The following is a 26,940-nucleotide window of genomic DNA, read 5'->3' on the forward strand; positions in this document are numbered from 1 at the left end:
AAACAAAAAAGGAGGAAAAAAAAAAAATCACTTTAAGAAGAAATATTCATCCTTGCTTGGATTGAGAAACTTCTGTTGACCACGACAGCAAAGACAGGTTCCCATATTTGAACTTCTGCCTAAACGCCAAATAAAAGTTCATGCATCTATAGAGATTTGAGTCACTATGACCCAGTCTGTCCAATGTCAGAAGGCATGGTAGACAGCCTTCATGTCCACAGATGACATCACACCTGGGAATCTAATCTGGAGAAAATCCATAAATGAAGCGTGTAAACCAAGAGCATCCAAAAAGCACCTTTATCTGTCCAAAAATCTCACATGCGGACTAAAGTTCTCGTTTCACAGCTGAGATGCTGCCCTCTATGAGATGTGCCTGATTGACCATATCCATAATGGGGTTCTATCAAGACCTCTAGGTGACCGCAGCCAATCATTTTATGCTGATGACTAACATCCCCAAAATAAGCCAGAAAAAAATCAAATAAAAAAAAAGTGGCAGTAGGAAAAAAACTAAATAATAAAAACATTAAAAAACCACTACATAAAGTAGCATATAACTTCCAATAGATATCAGACAATGTACCTCCCCAATGTGACCTGCAGATTTTTTGCCTAACCACATAAGATGTAGAGTGGAAACCACTTCCCACTCTAATTAATAATCACCAATATATTTTAAATTAGTTGTCAACCCTAATAAAACTGCAGTAATTCGTGCTGGGACAGGGTTAATGGGACAATACAGTAATAATGTCTGTTTTATTTTCGGGTGGGGAACCGTGGGAATGTTACACCTCCTCGGATTATTTACGGGGATACAAAAATTACGGGTGGGGTTTCGTTTTGTGGTTTGCGTTAACCTGAAATCCTAGACACATACCTACTATTGAGACGGGACAAAGGCTGCGTCAAGCCTATTGTGATCTTATTAGACAGGGGTGGTGTTACTCCATCCGTAGTTTTTTTTTTCTGACATGGGGTTGTGCTTTTAGGACAGGCCTCTAGCACAAGCAAAACAAAAATCTTACAACACGGGACATCCAACACTACCGCCTGCCTAGTGGTAGAACAACCCGCCAGTAATACAAACCCATCAGCACAATAAAACTTTGTGCCACACGACACGGAGGCAAAGTAAATAACTTTCCCACAACATGTTGTAACATTAGGTGTAGATTTTTATGGTATGGTTTTACATTTTGAAAAAAAACGCATGTGTAAAAATCATCCTAAAATTCACAAAACATGCAAAAAATTAATAAAGTAAAAACTAGGGTGTGGTAGGTCGTGAAGCTGTAAAAACAGTAAGCAAGGAAACAAGATAAAAGCAAGAGGTATAGGTGCAAACATGTTTCTGTGCATTGATGTGTGGCAAGAAGCTGTGGAGATAAATATAAGGTAGACAGGTTTTCAAAGTGGTTCTCATGCATCCAAGAATGTTTGTGGGCAGATTTTGTTTTGTTAAAAAGGGACCTTGGAGAATCTCCTCGTTTAGAGGTGTCCACCGGACCATGAGTAGATCATAAAGTGTTCTACTGTTAGTTAACCACTATACAGCTCTTATTATAATTTGGGTTGGATCCTCCAGAGAAAGAGAAGGTCTTTGTAATCTAGGAGGGTCCTACTCCCTTAAATGAAAAGTCCATGGATTGGAGTTGTTTTTCTACCACAGATAAGAAGGCCAAGAAATCTGTAATGTTCCTCAAACCATTTCTGAACAGCTTTTGCAGTGTGGTCAGGTACCATCTCACTGAAAAGGCCACCGACCTTAGGGAATACTGCTGCCATGAAGAGGGGCACTTGTCTGTACAATGGTTATGTTGGTGGTACATATCACATTAACATCAATGGCAGCAGAACATTGTCCAGTGCATCACACTGCCTTCGCTGGATTGTCTTCCTACCATAGTGCATCCTGGAGCCACCACTTCCCGAAGTAAGTGAAGCAAGTGATCAGCCAACTGTCCACAAGATATCATCATATCAGGCCACCTTCTAGGTAGTGGACAGAGCAGCTACGCAGACCCTCACACTAAAAGCTCTGATGCCCTGTGTGATACAACTTTTGACCATAGACATCAGATCAGCAACTTGTGCTACAGACTACAGTAGCTCTTCTAAGGGTTTAGGAGAGCTTCAAGCATCATCGAGCTTTGGCGTTTGTCAAAGTCACTTGGGTTCTGCCCATTTTTCCTGCTTCCAACACATTAAATTTCAAGAACTGTTCACTTGCTGCCAGATAAGGATGTAACACCTGTGAGGCCTGTGGTTCTACGTTTGGTTCTGGCTTAAGTCTAAAAGTTTGTGACTTTTTACATATATTTTACATAGAAACATTCTTCAAAAACTACAGATGACCATCTCCAGCTCCTTGGTAAGTCCAAGACTGTATAGTCATTGTGGTCCGTCATTCTCATTTAAAGAGTCTGTCACCAATGTTTCATGTTTTACACTGCTTATATTGCCTTCTTGCACACACATGGTAATAACGGTACCTTTCTTGTTTTGGTCCAATTCTGTAAAGCTGCAGAATCGAGGTTGTAATGGTATGCAAATGAGGGCTCGTAGGTGCCCAGGGGCGTTGCTCTTGCTGTAAGTGCCCAGGCCCCTAGGCGTTTTGCGCACCCAACTCCTCCCCAGTGTATCGTCTGGTCAGCCCTTTCATGATAGTGTGTGTGTGCGTGCGCAAGAACGTAATATAAGCAGTGTAAAACATGAAAAGTTGGTGACAGACTACCTTTAAAAAAAATGTATAAAAAAAAAATGTATATTTGAAGTTACTCTTTACAGGGACATAAAAGTATATGAAGAAAAAATATAAAGGATGTAAATGTTGGAACACAAAGAACAGAAGGAGGAGGAGGGGAGGAGGGGAGAATCTGAAAACCAGTCTGGTGACTGAGAATACAAAGACACAACTGATCATAGGGGCAAAAGGGACTCAGGCGGAGGATGAAGGACAGAATGCAAAAGTGCAGGTGGAGGAAAGAGCAGGGAGGGGAATGAAATCAAAAAGTCAACATCAAGGGAAAAACTGAAATTGGAGTAGACAACACAATGAAGAAAGGAATGACAAGATAAAAGAGAAAACTGGGAAAATGTTGACCGACTCTCCTTAGAACTATAAATTATATTTTTTAATTTAGGTTTCATATTGGGCACAAAAAAAAAAAAAATTCCCCTGTTGACCCGTTTTGGGGGGACAAGGTGACCAAAAAAAATAAAAAAAAAATAAACTGCAGTTTTATTTTTTTCTGCTACGGTGTTTCACATAGGATATTTATGGTTTATATATTTTATATGTAAAATTGGGGCTTAGGGGCTAGAACCTGGGATTTTTTGATCCCTTGTCTTTCACATGATCGGATGCCGTGCGGGTAACTCGCTGCAAGAAAGAGAGCTAAGCCCCGTTGCGGACAGCAGAGGCACGGAGCATTAACATGATTAATAATGCTCCGTGTCTCTGCACCACCAATTTTTTTTGTCATAGAGGTCGGGTGATGTGATTCTGCCGCCGCGACCCGACTCCTGTATTAAATGTTAATTATCATTGGTGGTGCAGTGGCCACAGGCCCTCCCCTTCTTCACCCCTCTCTCCATATTCTCTGATACTAGGCTGCACTAGTAAAAGGCAAATCCCGTAATCGAATAGATACCGCTACAAAAGTATTGATTGGGTATCGATATTTCGATACCCGGTAAAACCCTAGTCTGGTACACCGCTTCTCTCAATTCAATAAAAAGCAAAAGTGCCTGCATGGCCACTTCGGGACCAAGGATGGAATCATCTCATTCTTTGAGGATCTAGTTGTCCAAGGGTGCCCAGACACACTAATACTAGCCAAACATCTAGTGTGTATGGGGCTCACCAGACTTCCATGACTGCAGATGTCAAGATAAAGAAGGATCTGGCATGGACTTCAGTACAGCCTGGCATCAACTTGTCTCCCTCTACCACTGAAGAAAACATGCGCATTCGGCACATTGAACCAAGATATTTAGGGCTCATGCACACAAATGTATTTTCTTTCCGTGTCATTACGGACAAGGATAGTACTGTTCTATTGGGGGCCAGCTGTTCTGTTTCCGCGAAATACAGAATGCACACGGACAGTTAGGAATAGATCTCAATCATCTTAAATATATGGTGACCTTAAGGCGGGCCATGCATATGAGACGAGTACCAAAGACATTAGATGTCATCTCTGCCCCAATGGCCAAAATGACGTAGCCAGCGGACAAATTGGTAAATCTCCATAAATATATATATTAAAAAAACACAATAACAAGCAATCAAAAAGTTAGGGCTCATTCACACGACAATTTTGCGGGACAGGTACGGACCCATTCACTACAATGGGGCCGCAAAAGATGCGGATGGCACACTGTGTGCTGGTCGCATCCGTAGTTCCGTTCCGCGGATATACGTACATATCAGCAGCGATCTGCTTCCAGATGTCCAATCTTCTAGACTTTTACAAGCCAACAACTCTACTGGGATTTCCACCCTCAACGAGTAACCTTCACACCACTTGAACTTCTCTTAGTCTCAATTTTTTTTTTCCTCTCCTGGATCACGTTACATCCCCCCCCCCATGAAATACACCCTCAGCGCCTCAGAATAATTGTTTTTTAACCGTGAAAGCGATAAAGATGAATGTACAGCATCGAGAAGAGCAGTGGAGGGTGGCGTCTGGAGAGAATGGGAGACGGCGAGCATGCAAAAAAGGAATAAAAAACAAAACACCAAGACGAAAGCTCAAAAAGAAGAGAAAGAAGTAAATGAGGAAAAAAATAAAAAAAAAATAAAAATAGTTAAAATAGGGAAACCTAAAATAAAAACACATTTTGGTATAATTGCATTTCTTCCTGGAATATGACTTCAATTATTATAGATGTTACTATACTATATTTAATCCCTCCGTACACCAGGCAGCCATTTTAGAGGGTGCGACAATTATGCCCTGAAACTCTGAGATGGCCTCAGGAAAAATAAAAAAGAAGAAAAAAAAAAAAAAAAAAAAAAAGCTGAGTTTAGCAGCTTTCTTTGTCTTCTGTTGTAATGGTGCCAGAGCAGAAGGAAAAGAAAAAAAAAAACCTCAACGCCCTCAGTACTTTTTTTTTGTATGTTTCAGTTTCAATTCTGCACCAACTTAAAAAAATCCAAAAAACACAAGATGGTAAAAAATGAAAGTCCCCACTGCCCCCCTTCCCCTTTTCAAGAAGCCCTGTGGTTTCAAGCAACTGTGGTTCCCCCTTCCGATATGATTTTGTGGGTTTCGGGCCAGCCATGTAAGCCATACAAAAAGTTTCTCTTTTACAGAAATAACCACGTAAAAACTTCTTGCACTTCTAGGCTTTTTCCATAAAGAAATTCCCAATTCCACTACGCACGGGGATGGAAAAAAAAATAAAAAATAAAAAATCACACCCTACACCAGTCATGGTCTAAGATTCATTAGTTCAGAAGATTATACTAGTCTCAGCTATAGGATTTAGCCTTAACAGGGTTTTTTTTTTTCTCAACCTTTGCCGCCTCACGTTGTAGATGCAGCTTGCCGCAAAGCTCCTATTCCATCTTGAAGATTTTTTGTGCCCCCTCCTCTCTCTCCCACATCTCTTTCAATAGGTTCTTTTCTTTCCCCCTATACCCATGGTCCTCATTAAAATGCCAGAAGGGGAGAAAAGAAAAAAAAAAAAGTCATATATAAAAACCATCCACTACGCCATGAGAAATCCGAGTCCCGCTCTCCCCTCCTCCTGCTTTCCCAGACAGGCTTTTATAGGGGAGGGAAACATTCCCATAGAAGACGGACGTGTGTATTGTTCCCTATCAGACTATAGAGGGGGGTTGGAATTAATAAGGGAATACAGCTCGGAATTATTTAACTCCATGTCTGCCAGACATATCCCATCAGGAATTTAAAGGAATGTGTTACTGGGAGGGGGAAGTCAAGGCAAATCTAATTTGAGAAGATTTTTTTTTTCCCCTCTGTCATGTTAAATAGAAAGAAAAAAAAAAAAAAAAAAAGGATTTTTCCATGAAGATTTTTCATTTAAAAACTTTACAATAATTTTTTCTTTTTGATACTTCACAATACATTTGATAGTTGATCAGTGACTGATTTCGGATTTGCTTTGGAAACATGATCCCAGTTGTTAGTCGGGCAACGTGAACCATAAGCTTGACTCCACTTCCCCACCCCCCCTACATTTGTGAAGCATTTCTCGCCCTGATGGTCACAAAACTACGCCGTGCCAAACTTGCGGTCAACAATATGGGTAAGTCGATATATATTCCTGTAGAGGGAACTAGCACCAAAAGTGGCCTATAAGATAACAGAAGGTCAAAAACAGTAAGGAAAAGGCTAAAATGGGGAAAACTTTTGGCAAGGAATGCGATAAAAGTACACATCTGTGAGTGAAAGACACACCATTCTGGATGAGATGATAGATTAATAGGGATAATAAAGGAGCAAAAAAGGTCACCAGGGTGCAGAGGTAAGGTGAGGAGTGGCACTGAAAGAAAGGGCTGAGGTGTAAGAGGTCGGAGACAGGATGGAATTTAATTATTGCTCATTAACACAACAATAGGGACAGAGTGACCGAAGGGTAATGACAAACATTTGTAGAACAGAACAGGATAGATAAGATAGAGGTCGATAAAAGAAACAATTTCCCAATTAAGACCGGCCATACACATACCATAGGTCTTGGTTGAAGGCTCATTTGGCTGACAGCCACCACTCCTGATCCTCCCATACACATGCCTGCTTGGCCAACTACCCATTGGTTCTCAGTAGGAAGAGGAGAAAGAAGCCACTGCTGGACACCACTTATCTTCCCCAAGAACAAAAAGATCGGGAAGCTAAAATCCAACTAGTCCGATGGTTATATCCCCCGCATTAGATGGTCCCACTGAAATTGGCAGGTTCGGGTGACCCATCTGAGGGTATGGCCAAAATACAAAAGAGCCAACGTCGGAAAAAATTGAAAGCAACCACTTCGCTTAAAAAGGGGTTGCCCATCTTTTAAATTCCCCCACCTAGCAGGACCTGTCACAGGAAACATACTTACCTCCCCTCAATGCTCGGTTCTGGATCGGGGCGTCCACCACTGTCTTAACTGTGCTTCAGTCCCTGCAAGTAAACGTCCGGCATTGACGGGGGTCACATGAGCAGTAAGCCACTTTGTTGATGTATCCCCCAAGTGGCACATGATCGCAGTGAGTGTAGGGGAGCAGGTTGGGATTATTTTAAAAAGAACTTGGAAGGTGCACAACCCATGTAAGTCAATGGAACAAAAAAATAAAAATTGACCATAATAAAAAGAATAATAATAATATTTGTAAACATTGACTTAAACATACACATAAGATACTGAGCACTACATCTGGTGTGTATGTGCTAGGAAACTAGCAGACATCAAACATATCAATAGGGCTCCATTGACCGACAAAGGACATAAAAAAGTATTCCTTTGGCTTCCATTGGGCTGCTATTGGTCAATACACCTCTTTTCTTCTGTACAGTAGACCACCCCCACCAAAGGAAAAAAAAAAAAAAAAAAAAAAAACAAACAAACCCACAATAGTGAGGTATACGTTTTTAACAGGGGACAATGTAGGAGACTATGACTACACAAAGTCATATTTTGAAGACTGCTGTCAGCAGAGCAACTCCAATTCCCAAAAAGTTGGGATGCCATGTAAAATGAAAATAAAAGTAGAACGCAAGAATTTGAAAATCTCATAGACCCATATTTTATCATTTCCTGATTTATTTATTTTTTTACTTGATGGCAGAAACATCTCAAAAAAGTTGGGACAGGGCCATGTCTATTATTGCATAGCATACCCTCTTAAAACCAGTCTGCAAATGTCTAGTAAGTGAGGAGATCAATTGCTGGCTGTTTTTGGAGAGAAATGTCCCATTCTTGTCTGATGTAGGATTCTAGCTGCTCAACAGTCCTGCCGGATTTTTCATTTCATGATGCGCCAAATGTTTTATATTGGTAAAGGGTCTGGAGTGCAGGTGGCAGTTCAGCACCCGGACGCTTCTTCTGCAAAGCCCTGCTGTTTTGGTGGATGCAGCATGTGGTTTCACCTTGTCTTGCTGAAATATGCAAGGCCTTCCCTGAAATAGGTATTGTCTGGAAGGGAGCATTTGTGTAAGCTGCCTACGCCATAGGCACTAATGCAACCCCATACCACCAGAGAGGCAGGCTTTTGAACTGTGTGCGGATAACAAGCTGGATGGTCCCTCTCCTCTTGAGTCAGCAGACCCGGCGTCGATGGTTTCCAAAAAGAATTTCTAATTTTGATTCATCGGACCACAGAACAGTTTTCCATTTCGTCTCAGTCCATCTTAAATGAGGTTTGGCCCAGAGAACACTGCAACGTTTCTGGATCGTGTTGTCATACGGCTTCTTTACATGATCTAGCTTTAGCTTGCTTTTGTGGATTGCATGGCAAACTGTCCAGAGAATTATTTCTGGAAGTGTTCCTGAAGCAATGCAGTGATTTATAGCACAGAATCATGCCCGTTTTTAATTTTATGCCACCGTTTTTAATTTTATGTCAGCCTAGTCTCTTGGGCACATGAATTTCTCCGGATTCTCTGAAGCTTTCGATGGTACTATGTACTGCACCTGGTGGTATATTCAAAGTCTTCACAATTTTACGTTGAGGAACATTTTTCTGAAATTGATTGACAATTTTGTTTTTTTGTCATATTGCTGAACTTCTGCAGATCTTGGCTTCTGAGAGACTCTGCCCCTCTAATATGCTCTTTTTATACCCAGTGATTGCTCCTCCAGTTTTTTATTAGTACCACTTAGGCTACTTTCACACTCGCGTTTTAGGTGGATCCGTCATGGATCTGCAAAAACTGATCCGTTACAATAATACAACCGCATGCATCCGTCATGAACGGATCCGTTTGTATCATCTGTAACATAGTCGAGACGGATCCGTCATGAACTCCATTGAAAGTCGATGGGAGACCGATCCGTTTTCTATTGTGCCGGATTGCATCAGAGAAAACGGATTTGTTCCCATTGACTTACATTGTGTGTCAGAACAGATCCATTTGCCTCAGTTTTGTTAGACGGACACCAAAACGCTGTAGGCAGCGTTTTGGTGTCCACCTCCAGAGCGAAATGGAGACTGAACAGATGCAAACCGATTCATTCTGAGCGGATCATTTTCCATTCAGAATGCGTTAGGGCAAAACTGATCTGCTTTGGACCGCTTGTGAGAGCCCATGACGAATCTCACAAATGGAAAGCCTAAACGCCAGTGTGAAAGTAGCCTTACTTTTTCAGCCTTTTGTTGCCCTATCCTAACCTTTTGAGATGCGTTGCTGCCATCCAGTTCTAAATGAGTTTAGTTTTTTCATGAACTGGTAAAGTGTCTCACTTTCTGCATCCGATATGTGTTCTGTAGTCTATTGTGAATAAAATCTTGGTCTATGAGATTTGCAAGTCATTGAATTCTGGTTTTACTAACATTTATCATTTTAAACAGAGTCCCTAATTTTGGGGAATCGGGGTTGTGTAAGGCTACTTTCACACTGGCAGCAGCAGGGTCCGGCAGGCTGTTCTGGCGGGGGAACAGCCTGCCGGATACATGCTAAAGCTTGCCCACTGGCGGCAAAAGTGGGCTAGTGTTAACACTGATCCGGCCCCTGCTGCCGCCAGTGTGAAAGTAGCCCAAGTCGTAAGATCAATCAATGACCATATTTTATGTTGGTCTTTGAAATCTCCCGTTCTTCTGGAGGATGCGCTGAATTTATGAAAAGGAACAGGCCTGCACTTGTCACATATTAGGGGTAGGACTACATGGCAACACTGGTCGCTGCCAGGATTGCAGGATTTTGATGGATTTTTTTGCGAATTCAGGGGACCACGCTATGACCCCCATTAGTTTCTATGAGATCACCGGTACAACAAATGCCCCTGCGATCCTGACTACGGCCAATGTCGCCGTACCCTTTAGGTGCATCACCAGTCCATCAGTACACCTGAATGAAAACAGGTGCGAATAATGAAATGTGTCAGGCCACTGGCCCAATCCCTTTTCAGAAAGTGGAAAGGATGGTGCAGAAACGCCATAAAAAGTGACGAAGGGAGATGATAAATCTCCCAAAGAAGAGGACATCTACTAAAGCTTTTATGCCACTCTCGTGGCATTAAAAAAAAAAAAAACTGGCAGAAGATGCATCTAATTTATGGAGAGGTCTGCGCCTCATGATAAATTAGGCACATCCTTCGACAGCACAGGGGATATCAAAAACCAGTGTGAAACACCGGTCTTTGATAAATGACCCCCAATGTGCAGTGTGCACAGAGACGTACGCTATTCATGGCTGACAAGTTTGATCATACATATTCATATTATGCCCCATTCTAAATTCTGCATGTTAGGCGTAAAAAGTACTTGCCGAGTACAGTCACATGTAGGTGACAGATGGCAGGAAGTCGGCATCAGAATAACCACAATCTGCCAATTTTTATTTCTTAAAGAAGCGGTCTAGGTTTAACTCCTACAACAACTGTCTCTATGGAAAAGTGTCACCGCAGTATAGATGATCTTTTTTCATGCCATCGGATGGACTTGGTAAAATACAACAGCAGTAAAAAAAAAGGAACAATAAAATAGTTAAGTGTGAACAAACCCCTAACAGAACAATACGACTATCTGGCAGTGCACATTGGACTATTACAGATACTTTTTATTACCCTCCCTTCACAACCCTCACTGTCAAATACCCTTTAGGCCCGATGTACACAGCACTGCACAGCCGCCACGTGCTGCTATACAGGTTCTGTCATGTGCCATATAGCCAGAGAATTTCATCCCTAGTATCAATGCTTCACAAAATGGAGCCATAATACGACCAAATGCATGAGGCCTCAACTGAAATGTATGTTTTTGTTCATTCACGTTAACAAATTTATGATTTAATAAAACACAGGGCTGTGACCGCTCTAATAAGCTTCTACCAGCGACGAGTCAGCGGTTGAGTCATGGCTCTGCCGAGACACAAACGGAGAAGCTTGGAGTAGATACCAAAAAGCAGACCTGTCACCTACACAAGATGAGACAATCCTACCAACCATTTTAGTGGGTTCCTCCTCCACAATGATTACAAAAATCTGATTAATATGGCACAATGGGATAAAGAAAAGCGTGGTATGCAGAGAGATCCGCCACAATGCACCTTTTCCTTATTTAGCCAACCTGAGATGGACTGGCTGATAGGGATGTGTTGCTTGACAAGCCTGTACAAATAGTAGGTGTTGTTGGGTTACACAGGACTGGCACTATGGAGACATCAGAGAAGGACAGAGTAGAGAGGCAGTAGTCATGCCCATATTATCGCCAGCTCAGCTTGCAGTATTAGGCTACATGCACACGACCGTTATTTTGGTCCGCATCCGAGCAGCAGTTTTTGCGGCTTGGATGCGGACCCACTCACATCAATGGGGCCGCAAAAGATGCGACAGTATGCTGTCCGCATCCGTTTTTCCTTTCCGTGGTCCGCAAAAAATAAAAAAAACAACCTGTCCTATTCTTGTCCGTTTTTGCGGACAAGAATAGACAGTTATATCAATGGCTGTCCATGCAGTTCTGCAAATTTGTCCAATTCTTTTTTTTTTTTGGACAAATTGGAAAACCAAAGTTGGCCTCCGTGATTTTGGGATAAGTTGTCCAGAAAAAAGAAAAATTCTGGTAGGCAGACCTGGTCCTATGTACCACAGTGATTTAAACTCACTACCAATACATTTTAACTCTCATTCTTTCACATACTGTACAGAGTAGAGAGGCAGTAGTCATGCCCATAGTATTGCCAGCTCAGTTTGCAGTATTAATCAGATTTTTCTAAAATGAGGTGAAACTTGGTATTACTCACGCCTATATCCAGTCCTATGTACCACAGTGATTTATACTCACTACCAATACATTTTTATCTCCCACTCCTTAACATACTGGGTCAGCTTGCAACATGGCTGCCCAACAGGAGTGTAGCTGACAAACATTCTTTAAAAGTGAACCACCCAGATTAACTCATGGAGATGAATCATCTGCAAAGATGCTCTTATACATAACACTAATGGTGATAGAATCTTAAAAGAACAAAGCACGGTGATAATCCAGGGCAATTTCTGGGGAAACATCTGTGGCCGTTACCATACTCTCCATATGAAAGGTACACATTTTGCATTCTTGTAGTGTGCATGGCTTCACAAAAAATAGGCCTGTGTCTCTAACTCAATGCGAATTGTTCTTTTCTGCTCAGCTGTAAAACACCAGTCTGGCATCACCCTCGCCCCCGGACCCGCCCTCCATCTCCAGGCTCCCTGACTGACTAAGAGGACCGTAGCTGCACGGACCACAGAGACTAGCCTTCCACGCAATGCAATAAATTAATAAGTACAATTTCATGTAATCAACTGCATGCATGGCAATTACACAAGGACACACTGTAACAGGAAGGCAGCTGTTACTCAATTTACAGAAGGTCCTCCCCCTCTTGGTGACAATCGCTGTCATGTACTGATGGGGAGCGTTTACAATTAAATATGATGACTGGATTTCCTGAAACGCCGGCTCAGAGCTATTAGCACTTACGGACGGCCTATTTCCTCTAAAGGCAGCAAGCAGGGTGGCTAGGTATATATATAGGAAGTGGTGATAAAAAGCAGAGGCCCCAGTCAACTCACATGTCTGATCTAGGATGAGATTTTTAGCTAAAGGACATAAGTTATGTGATCTACAGTAAAATCTCTGAGACGACCACCCAATTTTTTTTTTTAAAAGGATATAGATCCCCTAGACAGCTGTGGCAATGTACTAACAATAAGTATATACTGAAATCCCAAAAAAACATAACCTGATGGGTTACAAAGAAGGTGATGGCAGAAGGACAATGTACATAGGGAACTGAAAAAAAAAAAACAAGACAAGAGAACCTGGTCTAGATCAGGGGTCTTCTCAAGGAAGTGATCTTGTGGAGGTATCCTTGGACATGGAGTTCCCATATACTTGCTTACCACGATGAAGCATAAACCAACAAGTATTATTTTCCTGAACGTCCCCTAATAAACCATAAAATGTAAAATCTCTCCAACAGGTCATCTCATCGAGAAGACCACATCTAATCCTAAAGGGATTTTCCAACATTTGACAACTGATGACCTATCTTATCTGATTGGTGCAGGTCCAACAGCCAGGACACGCACTGATCAGCAATTTGAGAAGGCAGAGGTGCTCGCAGTAGCACTGTGGCCTTCTCTCCGATTTGCCTAGGCCTAGTGACGAAACGTTCATCTGTCACATGGCCTAGGCGCAGCTCAGTCCCATTGAAGTGAATGGGGATGAGCTACAGCACCAAGCACAGCTGCTATACAGCGCATGATGCTGTGCTTGGTGAGCATGGAGAAGGAAGCAGTGAACGTGTCGTCACTCGGCCTAGGGAAAGCGGAGTGTGCCGCTCCCTTCTCAAACAGCTGATCGGTGGTGTCCTGGGTGTTAGACCCCCCCCCCCCCCCCCCGATCAGATACTGGTAAAATCCCTTTTAACTGGGTTCTTCTTTGATGCATCTTGGAGATCAAGACTATCTTTTACTGCAATGTTCCTCGGTCCTCAATATAGCTAGAAGGGGGAAACGGATCAGGACACGAATGAGGGTATCTGTACATACCTACACATCTTTTTACTATATTTTACAGGACTTCCAGGGCTTTCCCAGTATTGCTGAGAACGGCACTGCCTTAGGGACAGGGTCACTGACTGCTAAGTGTTCTCAACCCTTGTGTCAATGAACTTTACTGGATGACTGTAGACATATTAACCACATTTGGTAGTGGACATCCATATGTACAACATCATTGGTACTCAGACCTTTCCTATTTAACTTAATGGATAATTCATCAAGATTGTATTCAATTTAATTACTGCAAAGGGGGACATAAACACCAGATTGGTCAGCCAAATCCCAATAAACACAAAGGTGGTCATTTACGAACCGATATGAGCCACTTTTGTGACGGTTATCTGGCCAGATTCTGTTTAACGCCATGCTGTTCTTTCCCGCTCACGCCAGATCTAAAAAAAAGGGGCATGGCATTGGGCGGAAAGGGGACGTGTCGGGAGACCAGTCTCATTCATTGCAACTCAGCTTTATCAAAGTTTCAACACACTTTTTTGACTCTGTAGAGCAAGACACTATTACTGTTACAAAAAGAAATCCACCTGTGACCATCTGGTTGTCTCCATGTCCAAGGACAACTAGAGCAGCCGTACTTTGTAAAGACCCCACCAAACAACTTCTTATATCTCAGTTTCCTAAACTCCCGTGATTGAGACACAGGAGGAGAGAGATGTTGGTAGTCAATACTAAACTTTTAGATGTTTAGTGAAGTTGGTCGGTAGAAAAAACAAAAACAAAAAAAAAAAAAACAGGAGAAATAGGTCTCCAAGAAGAAGTCAGTCAATTAATACGTTTATTCATGCATGTTATTGGTGTTTTTAGAATGACTAGCGGGAAGTAAGATTGAGTCGCCCCCTAGCCAAGGCCAAGAAGAGTAGTCATGGCAACTAATGCTTAACGGAGCGCTCAGTGAACAAAACGAAAACGTGGGGCGCCCATGCTCCATCAGATGAGCTGGCACCGGGCAACAATATGGATCCTTGCCAAGATGGTCGAATACATTACTTTTATTCTTTGAAATGAAAGGTTGGGGGGGGGGGGGGGGGATGTTGCACAAAACAACCTTTCCTCTGGCACATTCTGATCAATGACTAAGGCGACAGCCCATAGGGCGCTTTTCTGGGGGCCCCGCCATTAGCCTACAGAAATTAGTAGCCGGAACATTGAGAGCAATCCTCTCAGTAAAGAAGCCAGCTGCTCCTTGGCATGAAAGATCTGCTTTACTAAAAATTCTGCTCATGAAACACTGAAAATGCCAACAAAGGCAGGGGGAAGGTACCAGTAGGGCTAGTAAATGTGGCCTTAAAGCGGTATTGCTAAAAAGAGATGGCATACTGTCCAACCTTTGGCACCCCAGCAACTGGCCACCCACTGTGCAAGGGAACTGCAGATCAGCTCCAAAGGATGGTGCCAGTTGCAGTTTCCGACACAGCGTTGTGGCCAGGAGAAGACTTGTTCAGACAAAAAAAATATATATAATAATGAAGGGGCTGCGGGGCTGATTTAGATATCAGTATTGATGGGGATCCTATGTGATGGTGTATCATAGCACCATTGGTAATATGCCACCAATGTCTGCTTGGCAAGGGTCTGACTGCTGAAACCCCCAAGGATTCTACTTCATCTTTGGTTGGTTCCTCATAGCTTACTCCAGGTGATCACATGGTCAGCAGTTGACAACGGATCAACAATGCTAATTCTAACCAGAAGACAACATGGTGCAGACATCTACCACCATTGTTCTTACATTCTGGTGGGGTAACAATGGTCTAACCCCTGCCCCATGCCACTAATGTCTATCCCCTTTAAGTTGGCTTCTATTCAGCCATTTCAAGTTGCATGATAACACATTAGGTCAACACTTCAGCTCCCAAAGGTAGTCGACAGTACTGTAAAAGCAAGCCCGTCTAGATATTTAGGAACGTATAATCGGGTTAGGCTTTACGGTTTAATTCATCATTCAGGAGTCTGGAAAATCTAGGTGCCTGGCTCTGTGGAAAAAATTTGTTGCAATTTTATAGGATACTGGTTGTTATTAAACTTTAATAGAAGCCTAAACTCTTTTAAAATTTGTTTAAAGTCTAAAAATTAACAAAGAATTTCCAGAAACACGTTCAATGTCCAAATCCTTATTAGATATTAAACCACCACAGCATGCGAAATCCAGCAGCAGCTTTATTAGCTCGGGTTAATTTAAGGTAGTTCCTTTTTTTTTTATGTCCCTGTCATATACCCGTCAGTCAGGAAATGGCATAACAAATGTATAAAAAAATAAAAAATAAAAAAAAAAATATTACCCCTTTATTGTATTTACCAACCAAAAGGGGAAGTACCATTGCTCAACAGTTTTTTCCCTAAGCACTATTACCAATATCAGTATATGCATGGTTATTTTTAGAAACCTAACTCAACTTTATATAGATCAAATATTCTGGATTATTGGACAGCGGGAGAAAATCTGACCAGAAAGACAATCAGGGTAACCAGAACTTCAATACTGAGGCACAAAAAGCTCGGAGAAGAATACCAGGGTCCTACAGCAGACCATTAGTATTCTGTGCCAGTCAACACGAAAGTAGGGTAGCATCTGGCAGCTGCCATTGTGTCGCTACGAGGCATAAAACAGTGCGTAAACTTGAAATTCACAAGTGATCGGACATAGGATAGATGGGGGAATTTACGTTTCGAAAGTTTTCATCAGAACACTAATCAGGAAAGGGATAAACAGTCACGTAGACTTTTCTAGTGCCATGGACATATTGTTAAAGGGTTTGTCCACCCAGGGCAAACCCTGTCCGTAACCTCTATCAGGGCATATGGACACCGCAGAAAGTGTTCAAGCAAGGAGCAGTCTACTAAAAGCCAAAGCAGAGAGTCAGAGCAAAGAGTATCTCTCGTGGACTAGGCGTAACCATGTAAAACCACATTACAGTGGTCAAGTTTGCTCATACTAGCCAAACCAAAGAACTCCATCTGTAGACAGCTGTTTTGGTGTTCTCGCCCCCTCATCAGTACACAACAGGGTCCTGGTTGGTTGGACGAGAGGTACAGGTTCTTATTTAAGAGACATAGGTAGCTAATTTGCACACTTTTTTCCCCCATGGAGAACTGACTGAAAAATAGGTTTTCAGATAGCTGTATCTCTTTAAAGGGATAGACATCATAAATGTCAGATAGATGCAGTTTCCACCTATGGAACCCACATCTATTTCTAGAAAGATATATTTCAATAGTATAATGGTGGTCAAGCTCTTTAAAACAATTTTTTATTTTTTTTATAGTTAACGTTGATCTTTACATCTATGGTCACAAATGGAGATCTCTTATGACTGTAAGGGTGGGCTCCAAAGAGACAATCACAACTACCATAACCTAAATGCTCCTCTCTGGGATACAAAGTCGCTGGCGATCATATGACTAACAAAGTATGCAACACAACTGGTTGCAAGCCCACAGCCTTGAGGTTGGGAAAACCCTTGTATATTGCTGCAACCCATATCCCCAAAGAGCTTTGCAGGATTTAAAAACATGGCCGTTTTTTTTTTTCCAGGATCAGCGCCATGCCAGGTCATGGATTGTGTCAGGTATAGCAGCTCAGCTCCACTGTAGGGAATGGGACTAAGCTACAATATCACACACACACAACCCGTGGACAAGTTTGACGCAAGTTTTTTTTAATCCTGGGGCTCTGACACCAAAATGGTTATAGTGCCTCCTCCAAAAATGGTACACTCAATTACCGGTAGTGGTGGAGACTTCAACAAATACTAGCAGAGGACTCAGTCATTATGCATCTTCTATTTGTATGGTCCTATGAAGCACGTGAACGCTATAAATTAATTTACATGTGGTTTGCAAAATATTGCAAGTCACTAACATAAAAAAACAAAAAACTACATGTTAAAAAAAAAGGAGAACGTTTTACACCATCAAGAAAATTCCCTTTTTTTTCCCCTCATCCTGTTTCAAGGTTCTTCGTCTTTTACAGCAAAGCCTGCCCATAAAGATAAAACAACGCTAGTACTACTTCACTCTAGTTCCAACATAGAACAAAAGGATAGGCAAACACAACTGTTTAACACCATTCCATTGTAAAATATTATATACAATACTGCAGTAATGCTGTAAAGCAATTATATGAAAACGTTTTCTTCTGCATTTACCACTAAAGGCAAATCAAGAAGAGATAGTAGTGAATGGCCGGACTCTATGAGAAGGTTCCACAGCTAGGGCTCATCTATGTGCCAGATTATTTCAAAATCTGAGATTTCTGCCACGTATTTAGAGCTTGTCCTGCCACTGCTTCGCCATATTCAATAAGGCTAATTCGCTGCAGGTTCCGCGTGGATCCCACAAAAGTGATGTGGCATTTTTCCCACAAAAATGGAATCTTGAATCCACAAGGAAAAATCCAGACATAAGTTCACGAGAGATGAAATAACAAAAGGTTTGACGCAGATTTTGAATTTTCTCCACGTGAACTTGCCCTTAGCGCTAAACTATTGTGTTATATGTCAGCTGGGTGGAGCAGTTTCCAGGGGACCAGCAGTAAAATTCTAAAAGTCATGATAAGAGATGAGCAAAATCGATTCTAAACATTTGGATTCGGCTCAAATTTTCACAAAATTTCTGATCCTACCCAATTAAAATTTTGTCTCAATTCTGGAGAATCAAGGAGAGGAGATACAGACCCCTTCTGATATTGAAAAAAGGTGTTGTCCAACCTCACAAAACGTTTTCAAAACCACATATGATGACATAAGAGAACAATAGTAGTAGTATTTTACCAATCCCATGCCAATGCTTCCCCAATCAACCACCAGTCTTTGTTCTTTCCGCTTCCATGATGACGTGTCGACTCAACATGTGACCACTAGTGGCCAATCAATGGCCGCAGCAGTGATTGGCTTCAGAGGTCACATGTGTCGACAGTATCTCTGCATCAAGTACAACAGAGATCGGTGGGTACCGTCCAACTGGCACGGATGATATACATGTATTGTCCATTTAAAAGAGCCAGAAGAACTTAGTTGAGTTTAATATGGCTCATCTGAAAAAGAGTGGTAAAGCTACACCGAGACTGCTGCTGTCAAAGAGAATACGAGTCCTATGCAATGTTGTGGACTTCTAGTGTAGCCTTAGTGGAAGCCATGTGTGGACAGTTAAGACCTTTAATATAAGTTATAATTTTGCTGGTGTGTTGTACACTAGGACCTCGGCTACTGTACTAGTGTAAGATGAGACATTCCATACAGGAGGTGCAGCTCTGGAGAACTTTTTGACATTAGATTAGGAAGAGGTCACTCTTGGAATGTAGGCTAGATACCGAAGCATATCAGCCTTTAGGTCAGATGTAAGAGAGGGGTGAAATAATAAGAGGATCTGCATGCCATGGAGGGAGAATACGTGAAATAATCCTTTTATTACAGGATTTGGCCAGGCTTTGAAAAACATGGCCACTTTCTTCCCAAAACAGCCCTTTGGGTTAAGTCTCGCATTTCAGTTTAATGCGCTTCAGAGGGGTTGAGCTGCAAAACCAGACACATTCTGTTGACAAGAGTGGCACTCTTTTTGGAAGCAGACCTGTTCTGGTAATCCTGGACAGTGCCTGTCCCCAAGCATGCCAATCTATTTTCTTACCAATTAGAATAAAGTTATTATAATCTAGCAGCGTGTAACTGGAGGCCATGCCAATCACTTCCTATCCAGGCAGTGCAATAATACAATGGAAATTTTTTTTCTTGTGAAAGAAAAATGAAATAAAAAATCTTGCAATCTGAAATGTCTAAATGGAAATGATTTGTGGCTTTGATTATGTAAAGTAGAATAGATTATGTTTGACTGATTTCTATGATAACGTTATACTGACTACCAGGGAAAATCTACTATCTAGGTTCTCAAATGCTGGTTCATGTACCCAAAGAGGTACACCATATTTCAGATGGTTCTCACACTTTTCTTAAGCTGCTCATTTAAGAGGAGACATGGTGTATGATAAGGTCATGGGGGTACTTTAATGTAAATTTGAGTAAGAGATGAGGGTACACTGGCTAAGAACCTTTGAGGAACATTGGTCTATTTTATTCACAGCTCTTGAAAAAGCCAACCGTAAAACACACATTGGGGTTTCCTTCTACAGGTTCCATGCTAGGAACTGTAATATTCTTTGTCTACTATTAGGTCTTTAATAGTTTGGTTTTCGATTATATGAAGCTCTGATGTTTTCATAGTATATTTAATGTTCAGAATGATGCCCCTTCGAGAACTGTACTCATTGGTTTGGAGGCATATTTAATAGGCTACGGGCCAACTGTAGTCACGAGATACTTATGCACATTGCAAGCCAAGAACGGCAACACAAAGCACTCACAGGCCCATATTGTGTGCCAACACTGACAAATCAAGACCGTCTCGTATTTATAGGTTGCACACTAGTATTTTCTTCTTCTGGGTGGTCAAACAGAAATGTGACTGCCTTAACACCTTAAATTAGATTAGAGATTTTATTACTGATTGCTTACCCTCAGGATAGGTTATCAATATCTGATTGATGGGAGTCTGGCTCCAGGTACCCCTACCTATCCGCTGCATGAAGAGGCTGTGGCACTCTGTGAGCGCTTAGGCCTCTCCCTTGGCCATGTGAGGACAGGCCATCAATATGAAAATGAAAAAAAAACTTGAAATCAAGTCACTGATGTACTCCTATGGAACTGAACATTGCTTGTCCATTGTTAGCCAACCCTAGCCCAATTACTAATCTCTTCAGATCTTATCAGTAGTAGAGAAGAGTTTCCATAAAGAAAAAGGAAGCATGGTTGAATAGTTAAGCAAACGATCGTTTAGGAAGCAATAGTTGTGCCAATGCTGCCATACATATTTTGGTCCATACATGTTCAACAACACCAATCGAAGGAGGAAAGGTCATTCTAGGAACAGATCTATTGGCTAAAAATTTCAAACACAGCCAACTTCTTCCAAACCGTGCCTTTCTTATTGGGTGGCAAAAACGTTACTGCATTGTTAAACTCTATCGATGAACGATTGTAATGGCTGAAAATCTGACATTTTCATCAACTTTAGTCTAATGTGTATGGGAATCTTTAGTGAACGTGTCGACTCAGACTTATGTTAAGGTCTAGTTCATTCAACTCTTTTTTATCCAGATGAGCACCTCCAAAACCTAATATCATAGGGGACAGAGTATAATTTTTTGTCAGGTCCAAGGAGCAAATCACTGGGTGCTCAGATTAAAAGGTTGAAGGCCACATTACCACATACATAATATGGCCGAATCCCAAAGAGCGTAAAAGAGTGTAGTAAAATGCCCATAGTATTGCCAACTTCATACAATTCACAATCAGGTTAGCGGGCTATCAAAAGCACACAGTATATGGGCATCTGCAGAACCGAGAAAGATTTCTACAGAGTAGAAGATCAAACAGGCTTTTTTTTCCAGGATTACAAATGACCATTTCAGCCTTGTCTGCCTATGCAAACCCATGAGTGATAAGTCTAATGTATGCCGTCATTTAAGTAAACAGACAAATACGAGATAAGAACCTCTGGGAAAAGGAAAACGCAGGCGAAAGAGAGTCACAAGGAGTATCTGCTCCGTGATTTATCAGTCCCTTAATATACTTATGAAAATCACTAATGGCTGCACAAACAGCGACCTGGGAGCAACACACAGAGGACTGTGCAAAAGCTGAAATCGGCATAGGAATCAATGGTCTAATTGTTTGATCCTGGTCAATTAAGAATTAAAGTCTGTGGAATGTTAAAAGAGTCAACCACGAAGGAAATGACGGAAAAGTATAATTTTGCATTTCACACATCAACAAGCAGAAACTGTCTCATGCAGAAGGACAAGTGGATGATTGATAAAACCCAAGGCAACTTGAAACGGTGGTGTCTCCCATCAAGACCAGGTTACACCGAGGATTGTTAAAGCTGCAAGCTAAAGGCCCACTTATATGGGGCAATAATTGCTCGAAAGAGCATTCACAATCTTTGACCAGTGTAAACATGTCCAGCGAACAAACAAACTATGACCTGGTATTGATCACATATTTTATGAGGACATATCACCTTGTGAAGTCAGCATATCCCCCTGTGTAAATCAATCGTGGCCCTCAGGACTGTTGCACCCTAAAAAGATGAGCTAACACTTGGACATTTTTGCTATTAAGAACCTGGCCCTTATTTTTTCTCCAAGACAAGGAGGAATCAGATCAATATGAGGTGGGAAAATAAGGGTTGGGGGAAGATGTTCCTTGGTTGAAGAAACATCTACCTTCGAGATGCCAACTGACTAAGTCCATGACCTTCTTGAGCTCCTATATAAAAATCATCTAATGTTTGCCTCAATTTTTTTTCAAAGAGAGGATGACCAATTGAAACGAGAAGTGAGAATCTAGGAGGGATGGACAAATATCAAGCTATGGGTCTCAAGACAAAAACAAAGTCGAAAAGGAGAAGTCCAATCAAGCCCAGTGTCGGTGGATTTCTTAAGATAAGCACACATATGAGAACGGCTGAAGAGTGCAAGAATAAAACAGCAACAGCCTAAGAGTATAATGATGGAGGGAGTTTGGGAAAGCAAAAAGAGACCGAGAGGGTACGGAATAATGAGGAACCCAAAGAAGAGACAAGAAAGACACAGAGTCAGAATAAAGGGGGAGGAGAAAAAGGGAAAGTGTGAGAAGAGAGAGAATAGACAAGAGGAGGCCAGTGAGGGTGAGACAAGAGGGGACCTGGGGGGGTGCATATTGATAGATGCAGACAGTGGTAGAAGGAAGGGGGGGGGGGGGTAATGAAGATAAGAAGACAGTCTCAGTATTAGAGGGTAACTTTAAGAGGTCAAAGGGCAAGAAGACAGACAGCTGGCCGCAGGCAACAAAATGGTTAAAGGCAGCAAAAGAAGACTGGCTGGTGGAATGGGGGAGGGAGATGGAGATGGAAACGGCACTAAGGAGAGGGAAAAAGTAGACAGATTGATGTGAAGCATTAAGTGCCTGGTGACAATACAAAGTAGGTGTAGATAAGGATGGAGGGGTGATCTGTTCAAGACAGACCCAATGATGAGACCAAGGCACCAGATAACTAATCGACCCTTGTCTAAGTATGGTGGAAACTTCTTAGAACGTTCTAAAGTTCACTATAAGGATCAGGAACCTACACATTTTTTTTACATTGCCAATGGTCAAGAAAACAACTAGGACCAGCCTAAGACTTAAAGTTGGCACAGGAGAAAAGGGCCACGACAACGGCATAAGAGAGCAGCTGGGTAGTGAGGAAAGTGGGGGTACGGTAAAAAAATAAAAACGCCAAGGGAGGGTGGTGGTGGGGGGAACCAGAGAGGAAAATTCTACAAAGAAAAATGGGGTCAGAGAGGAGGCAAAGACACAGAAGATAGACAGGCGGGCAGACAAGGAGCAGCTGAGAGAGAACAAATAGGTGAGAGATGTGGAGGAGAAAGGGGGGAGAAGAGAGCGGCAGGAGGTAGCAGACAGATTTGTGGGGGCAGTTTGGGAAGCGTCTACCCCCCTCCCCCTTATCCCAATTGTTATCACACAAGAAAAGTCCCTTCTCTCCCTGACTACGCTCTGCCCTCCTCCCCCACTCCTTCCCTCTGCCCTGAGGGAGAAAGAGAGGAGGGAGAGAGAGGGCGAGAGAAGGGGGATGGGTGGGAAAATTTGGAAACTGGGATTGAAGAGGGAAAGGGAAAAAAAAAAAAAAAAAAAAAAAGTCAGTACCGACTGTGGAGCAGCCTCATGTACAGAGCACAAAGGATCACACACATCCAGCTGCATCCAACCTGGGACTGAAGTCCAAAAATAAAAAATACTTGGAAAAACAGGAACCAAATTTTCCGCCTGTGAACGTAAAGACTTTAATCTGCGGATTGCAGCCCTTTATCCTAAAAACTGCCCCCATTAGGGATTCTCAACCACAGCCTTACACATCAGCGATGTAGCAGAGCTGACATAGGACTGCAGCTAAACGACAGGGTTGGCAAACGATATCGCTTCAGCTCTGCTACATCTGTACATGGACTGGCAGAATCGTCCAGAATTCCTCTACATCGAGGCTGAGACGTGGCCACTGATGGGTGAACGATTCCAGACCCCCACCCCCCCCCCCAAAAAAAAAAAAACACAACTAAAAACTGAAAACCACAGACACCTGGCGCCAAAGAAGAGCTGCCCACGAAATACACCATCTAGCCAGCCAGCCGGTCTATGCCCAACGCAACTTTTTGGGTACCAGAGTGGATAACCTATAGGATCAAAACCCCAAAATTCAATAAATTAACAAATAAAACACCAAAAAGAGTCACATAAAAAATTAAAAAACAACAAACTTTATGAAGAATTCGGACGGGCAGGAAGAAGCGGCAAGTACCACCCCCAAAGGGTTAAAATTGAAGCCATGATAAAAAAAAAAAGTTAATAAATACAATATATATATATATATATATATATATATATATATATATATAAAAAATTACAAGATCCATCAATGGGATCACAGGAGGGGGGGGGGGGGATCAGCGGCATCTCCTCCCCAGCTGTTGGGCAACTACAACTCCCAGCATGTCCTGACAGCCAAAGTGCACACTGGGAGTTGTAGTTTCACAACTGAGAGCCAAAGGTTGTCGACGGCTCCTTCAAGTCAATATTTTACGCCTTCAAGGGCGTCCGTCCGTAGGATCCGGCACGAGATGGCGGAGACTGGGACGGATCAGCCCTGGGAGACAGGGTCCTGCCAAATCTCTGCGCCCTGTCATGTGTGGGAAACGTAAAAAACCCATCATACTCTGGGGAAGGGGGGGGGACACACCCCACTGGGTGCAAAACTTTTTTTTTTTGGGGAGGGGGGCACCTCTTGCACTTTTCAGGGATCTAATCCACACAACTGATGTCAATTTAGAAAATTTGCAAAAAAATGTTTTAAAGAGTTTCAAAAGTTTTTGCAGCACAGCAGTGACGTCTATGACACAAATGACAACTACTACTACCTCCATCATTGCACGTCATACTCCTCACTGCCGCACAGCACAATGAGCCGGTAAGCCCGGCATACCTACACATGACGGGGCTGACTACGTGGATGCTGCCGCACACTTCCCCACCCCCCACAACACGCAGGACGCTGCACTCACCATAGACGTCTCCGCCTCGGCTCAGCAACACCGCAGTGACCCACACGAATCCGTAAATCCCCGGCCGCCCCATGCTGCAATCCTCCCCCGGGGAGCCCTCCAAACCGGGAGCTCTTCTATCGTCCGGTGACTGAGCCACACTAATGTGTGGGAGTGCTAGAGTCAGCCGAGCGCAGACACAACCACGCCCCGCACCGAACTCGACACCAATCAGCGAACGGTAAGGGAAGACGTTTACCCAATCACCACGTTGGAGGCCGTTTAGGCCACGCCCCTTTGGCTTTCTTTCACAGCGGAGGAGGCTCCGCCTTCATTGTTTATAACCTTTCTATCATTTTACGCATATTTTCCCAGTAACTACAGTCCGGGAGGGGGCGGGGTTACGAATCAGTGTTTAGCCACGCCCCCTTCTGGATTGGATGGCCCAATGAAAGCGTAGATGCTACTTCGGAATGCGTTCGAGAAGCGGGAGGGGATAGCGTCTCCTAGCAACGCGGGAGGAGGGAGCTGAGATTCCAGCACAGCACCAAGTGGGGTGGCTAGTCTGTGCTATGGATCAGTCTGGGCTCCATTGTCCGCTGCTGCGCTGGCCTCTGCTGGGACAGAAGGCTTTCCCGCCATGACTAATGTCAGCAGGAGCTTTGTTTCAGTGTAGTGCAGCCGCAGGGTTCTAGTCTGATGTGGAGGTGTCAGTGCGGGTTAAATCCTAATCTCCCCCAGATTCCATTCTGATATTGATCTGCTGGCCATCTATGCCATCACCATTATCACTAAATCCAAGCTGCGAGGTAAGAGATTACACAAAGCTTAACCACTTAGGGAGTTACTGGCCTTAAAGGGATTGTCTTTCTTTTTTGCCTCCCGTCAGCAGTAATTGTGGAAAAATACCATACGCACCTGCTCCTCGCCGCTCCGTTCTGGCTCCCTGACTCCATACACTGGACTTCTGGTCTCCAAAGTTCACCATGTGTCCCCCAAATGGTGCATGACCCATCAGTGACATGCCGCTTGGAGGACGCGTCACCAATGAGATCCGCCATTGGCTGCAGTGGTGCATGTGACCCTGTCCTGGACATACGGGGATCGGAAGACCAGTGAAGAGAGCCAACGGAGCGGCGGGAAGAGGTTTCCACAGGTACAGCTGGCTGAGGTGCAAATGTTAACTAGACAACCCGTTTAAAGGGGATTTTCTCCCAGTGTGTTATTAGGTTGATTCCCAAGCGAAAGGTCACTGGTTCGAATCGAAGACCAGCCATGAAGAAGTTTTCCCAAGAAAAGAAAAACTGCATCATTCAGCTCATCGATAGCCAAACTGCATCATGTGAGCGCCAGGACAGTTGGAAGAATACAAAATAAAGTCCATCCATCCATTCCAAAGCCAAGAGGTGGACGTCCAGGCAAAATAACGGAGTCAACAAGTTGGCTCATCACAGTTCTGGCGACAAACATGGCAGGTAGAGGTGGCTCGTATGCTTCATAATAGTGAGATCACAGACATCCATGCAAGCACCGTGCAACGCGCATTACACAAGTCTGAAATGGTGGCCCGAAAAAAAGGTGAAGAAGCTTCAACTTCAATATAGTCATAAGAAGCATCGGCTCGAGTTTGCAAAAAAGTACGAACAGTGGAAGGTAGAAAACTGGAAAAGGGTCATTTGGAGCGATGAGGTGGAAGTCAAAGAACTGGGCTCTGATGGGTGAAAATGGGTCTGGAAGAAACAAGGGAAAAGAGGGCTTATGGATCAAGAAATTGAAGGAACTGTCAAGTTTGGTGGAGGAAGCCTGATGATATGGGGTTGTTTCACAGCCAAAGGTGTTGGATACTTGACAAGGATCGATGGTGAAGTATCCTACAAGACAAGTTCCTTCGTACACTCAAGTATGATGGGTATGAAAAGGACGACTTTGTATAAGGAGGGTAGAAGAGGAAGCAGCTAGGCCTGGATACCAGGAATGGGAAGCAGGTCACCTCCTAATGCCACCCTAATCCTGGCCCTGACTACTAACCGTATGAGCAGACCCAGATGGTAGGTGGGCTCATACTCCGGAACCTCGGA

At 42.9% G+C, this 26,940-nt stretch overlaps 1 protein-coding gene across 1 annotated transcript in view; it reads right to left on the bottom strand.

Moving 5' to 3' along the window:
* Positions 1-25,016, bottom strand: part of LOC122927328 (neurogenic locus notch homolog protein 3-like) — a 61,551-nt gene extending 36,535 nt beyond the window's left edge. The window contains 1 exon segment of the mRNA XM_044279057.1: positions 24,884-25,016. Within this exon segment, the coding sequence (XP_044134992.1) occupies positions 24,884-24,956 (73 nt within the window). The 5' untranslated portion in view covers positions 24,957-25,016.
* Positions 25,017-26,940: the final 1,924 nt, after the last annotated feature.

This window comes from Bufo gargarizans, chromosome 2 (assembly GCF_014858855.1).
Source record: "Bufo gargarizans isolate SCDJY-AF-19 chromosome 2, ASM1485885v1, whole genome shotgun sequence".
In the NCBI taxonomy this organism is placed as follows: Eukaryota; Metazoa; Chordata; class Amphibia; order Anura; family Bufonidae; genus Bufo; species Bufo gargarizans.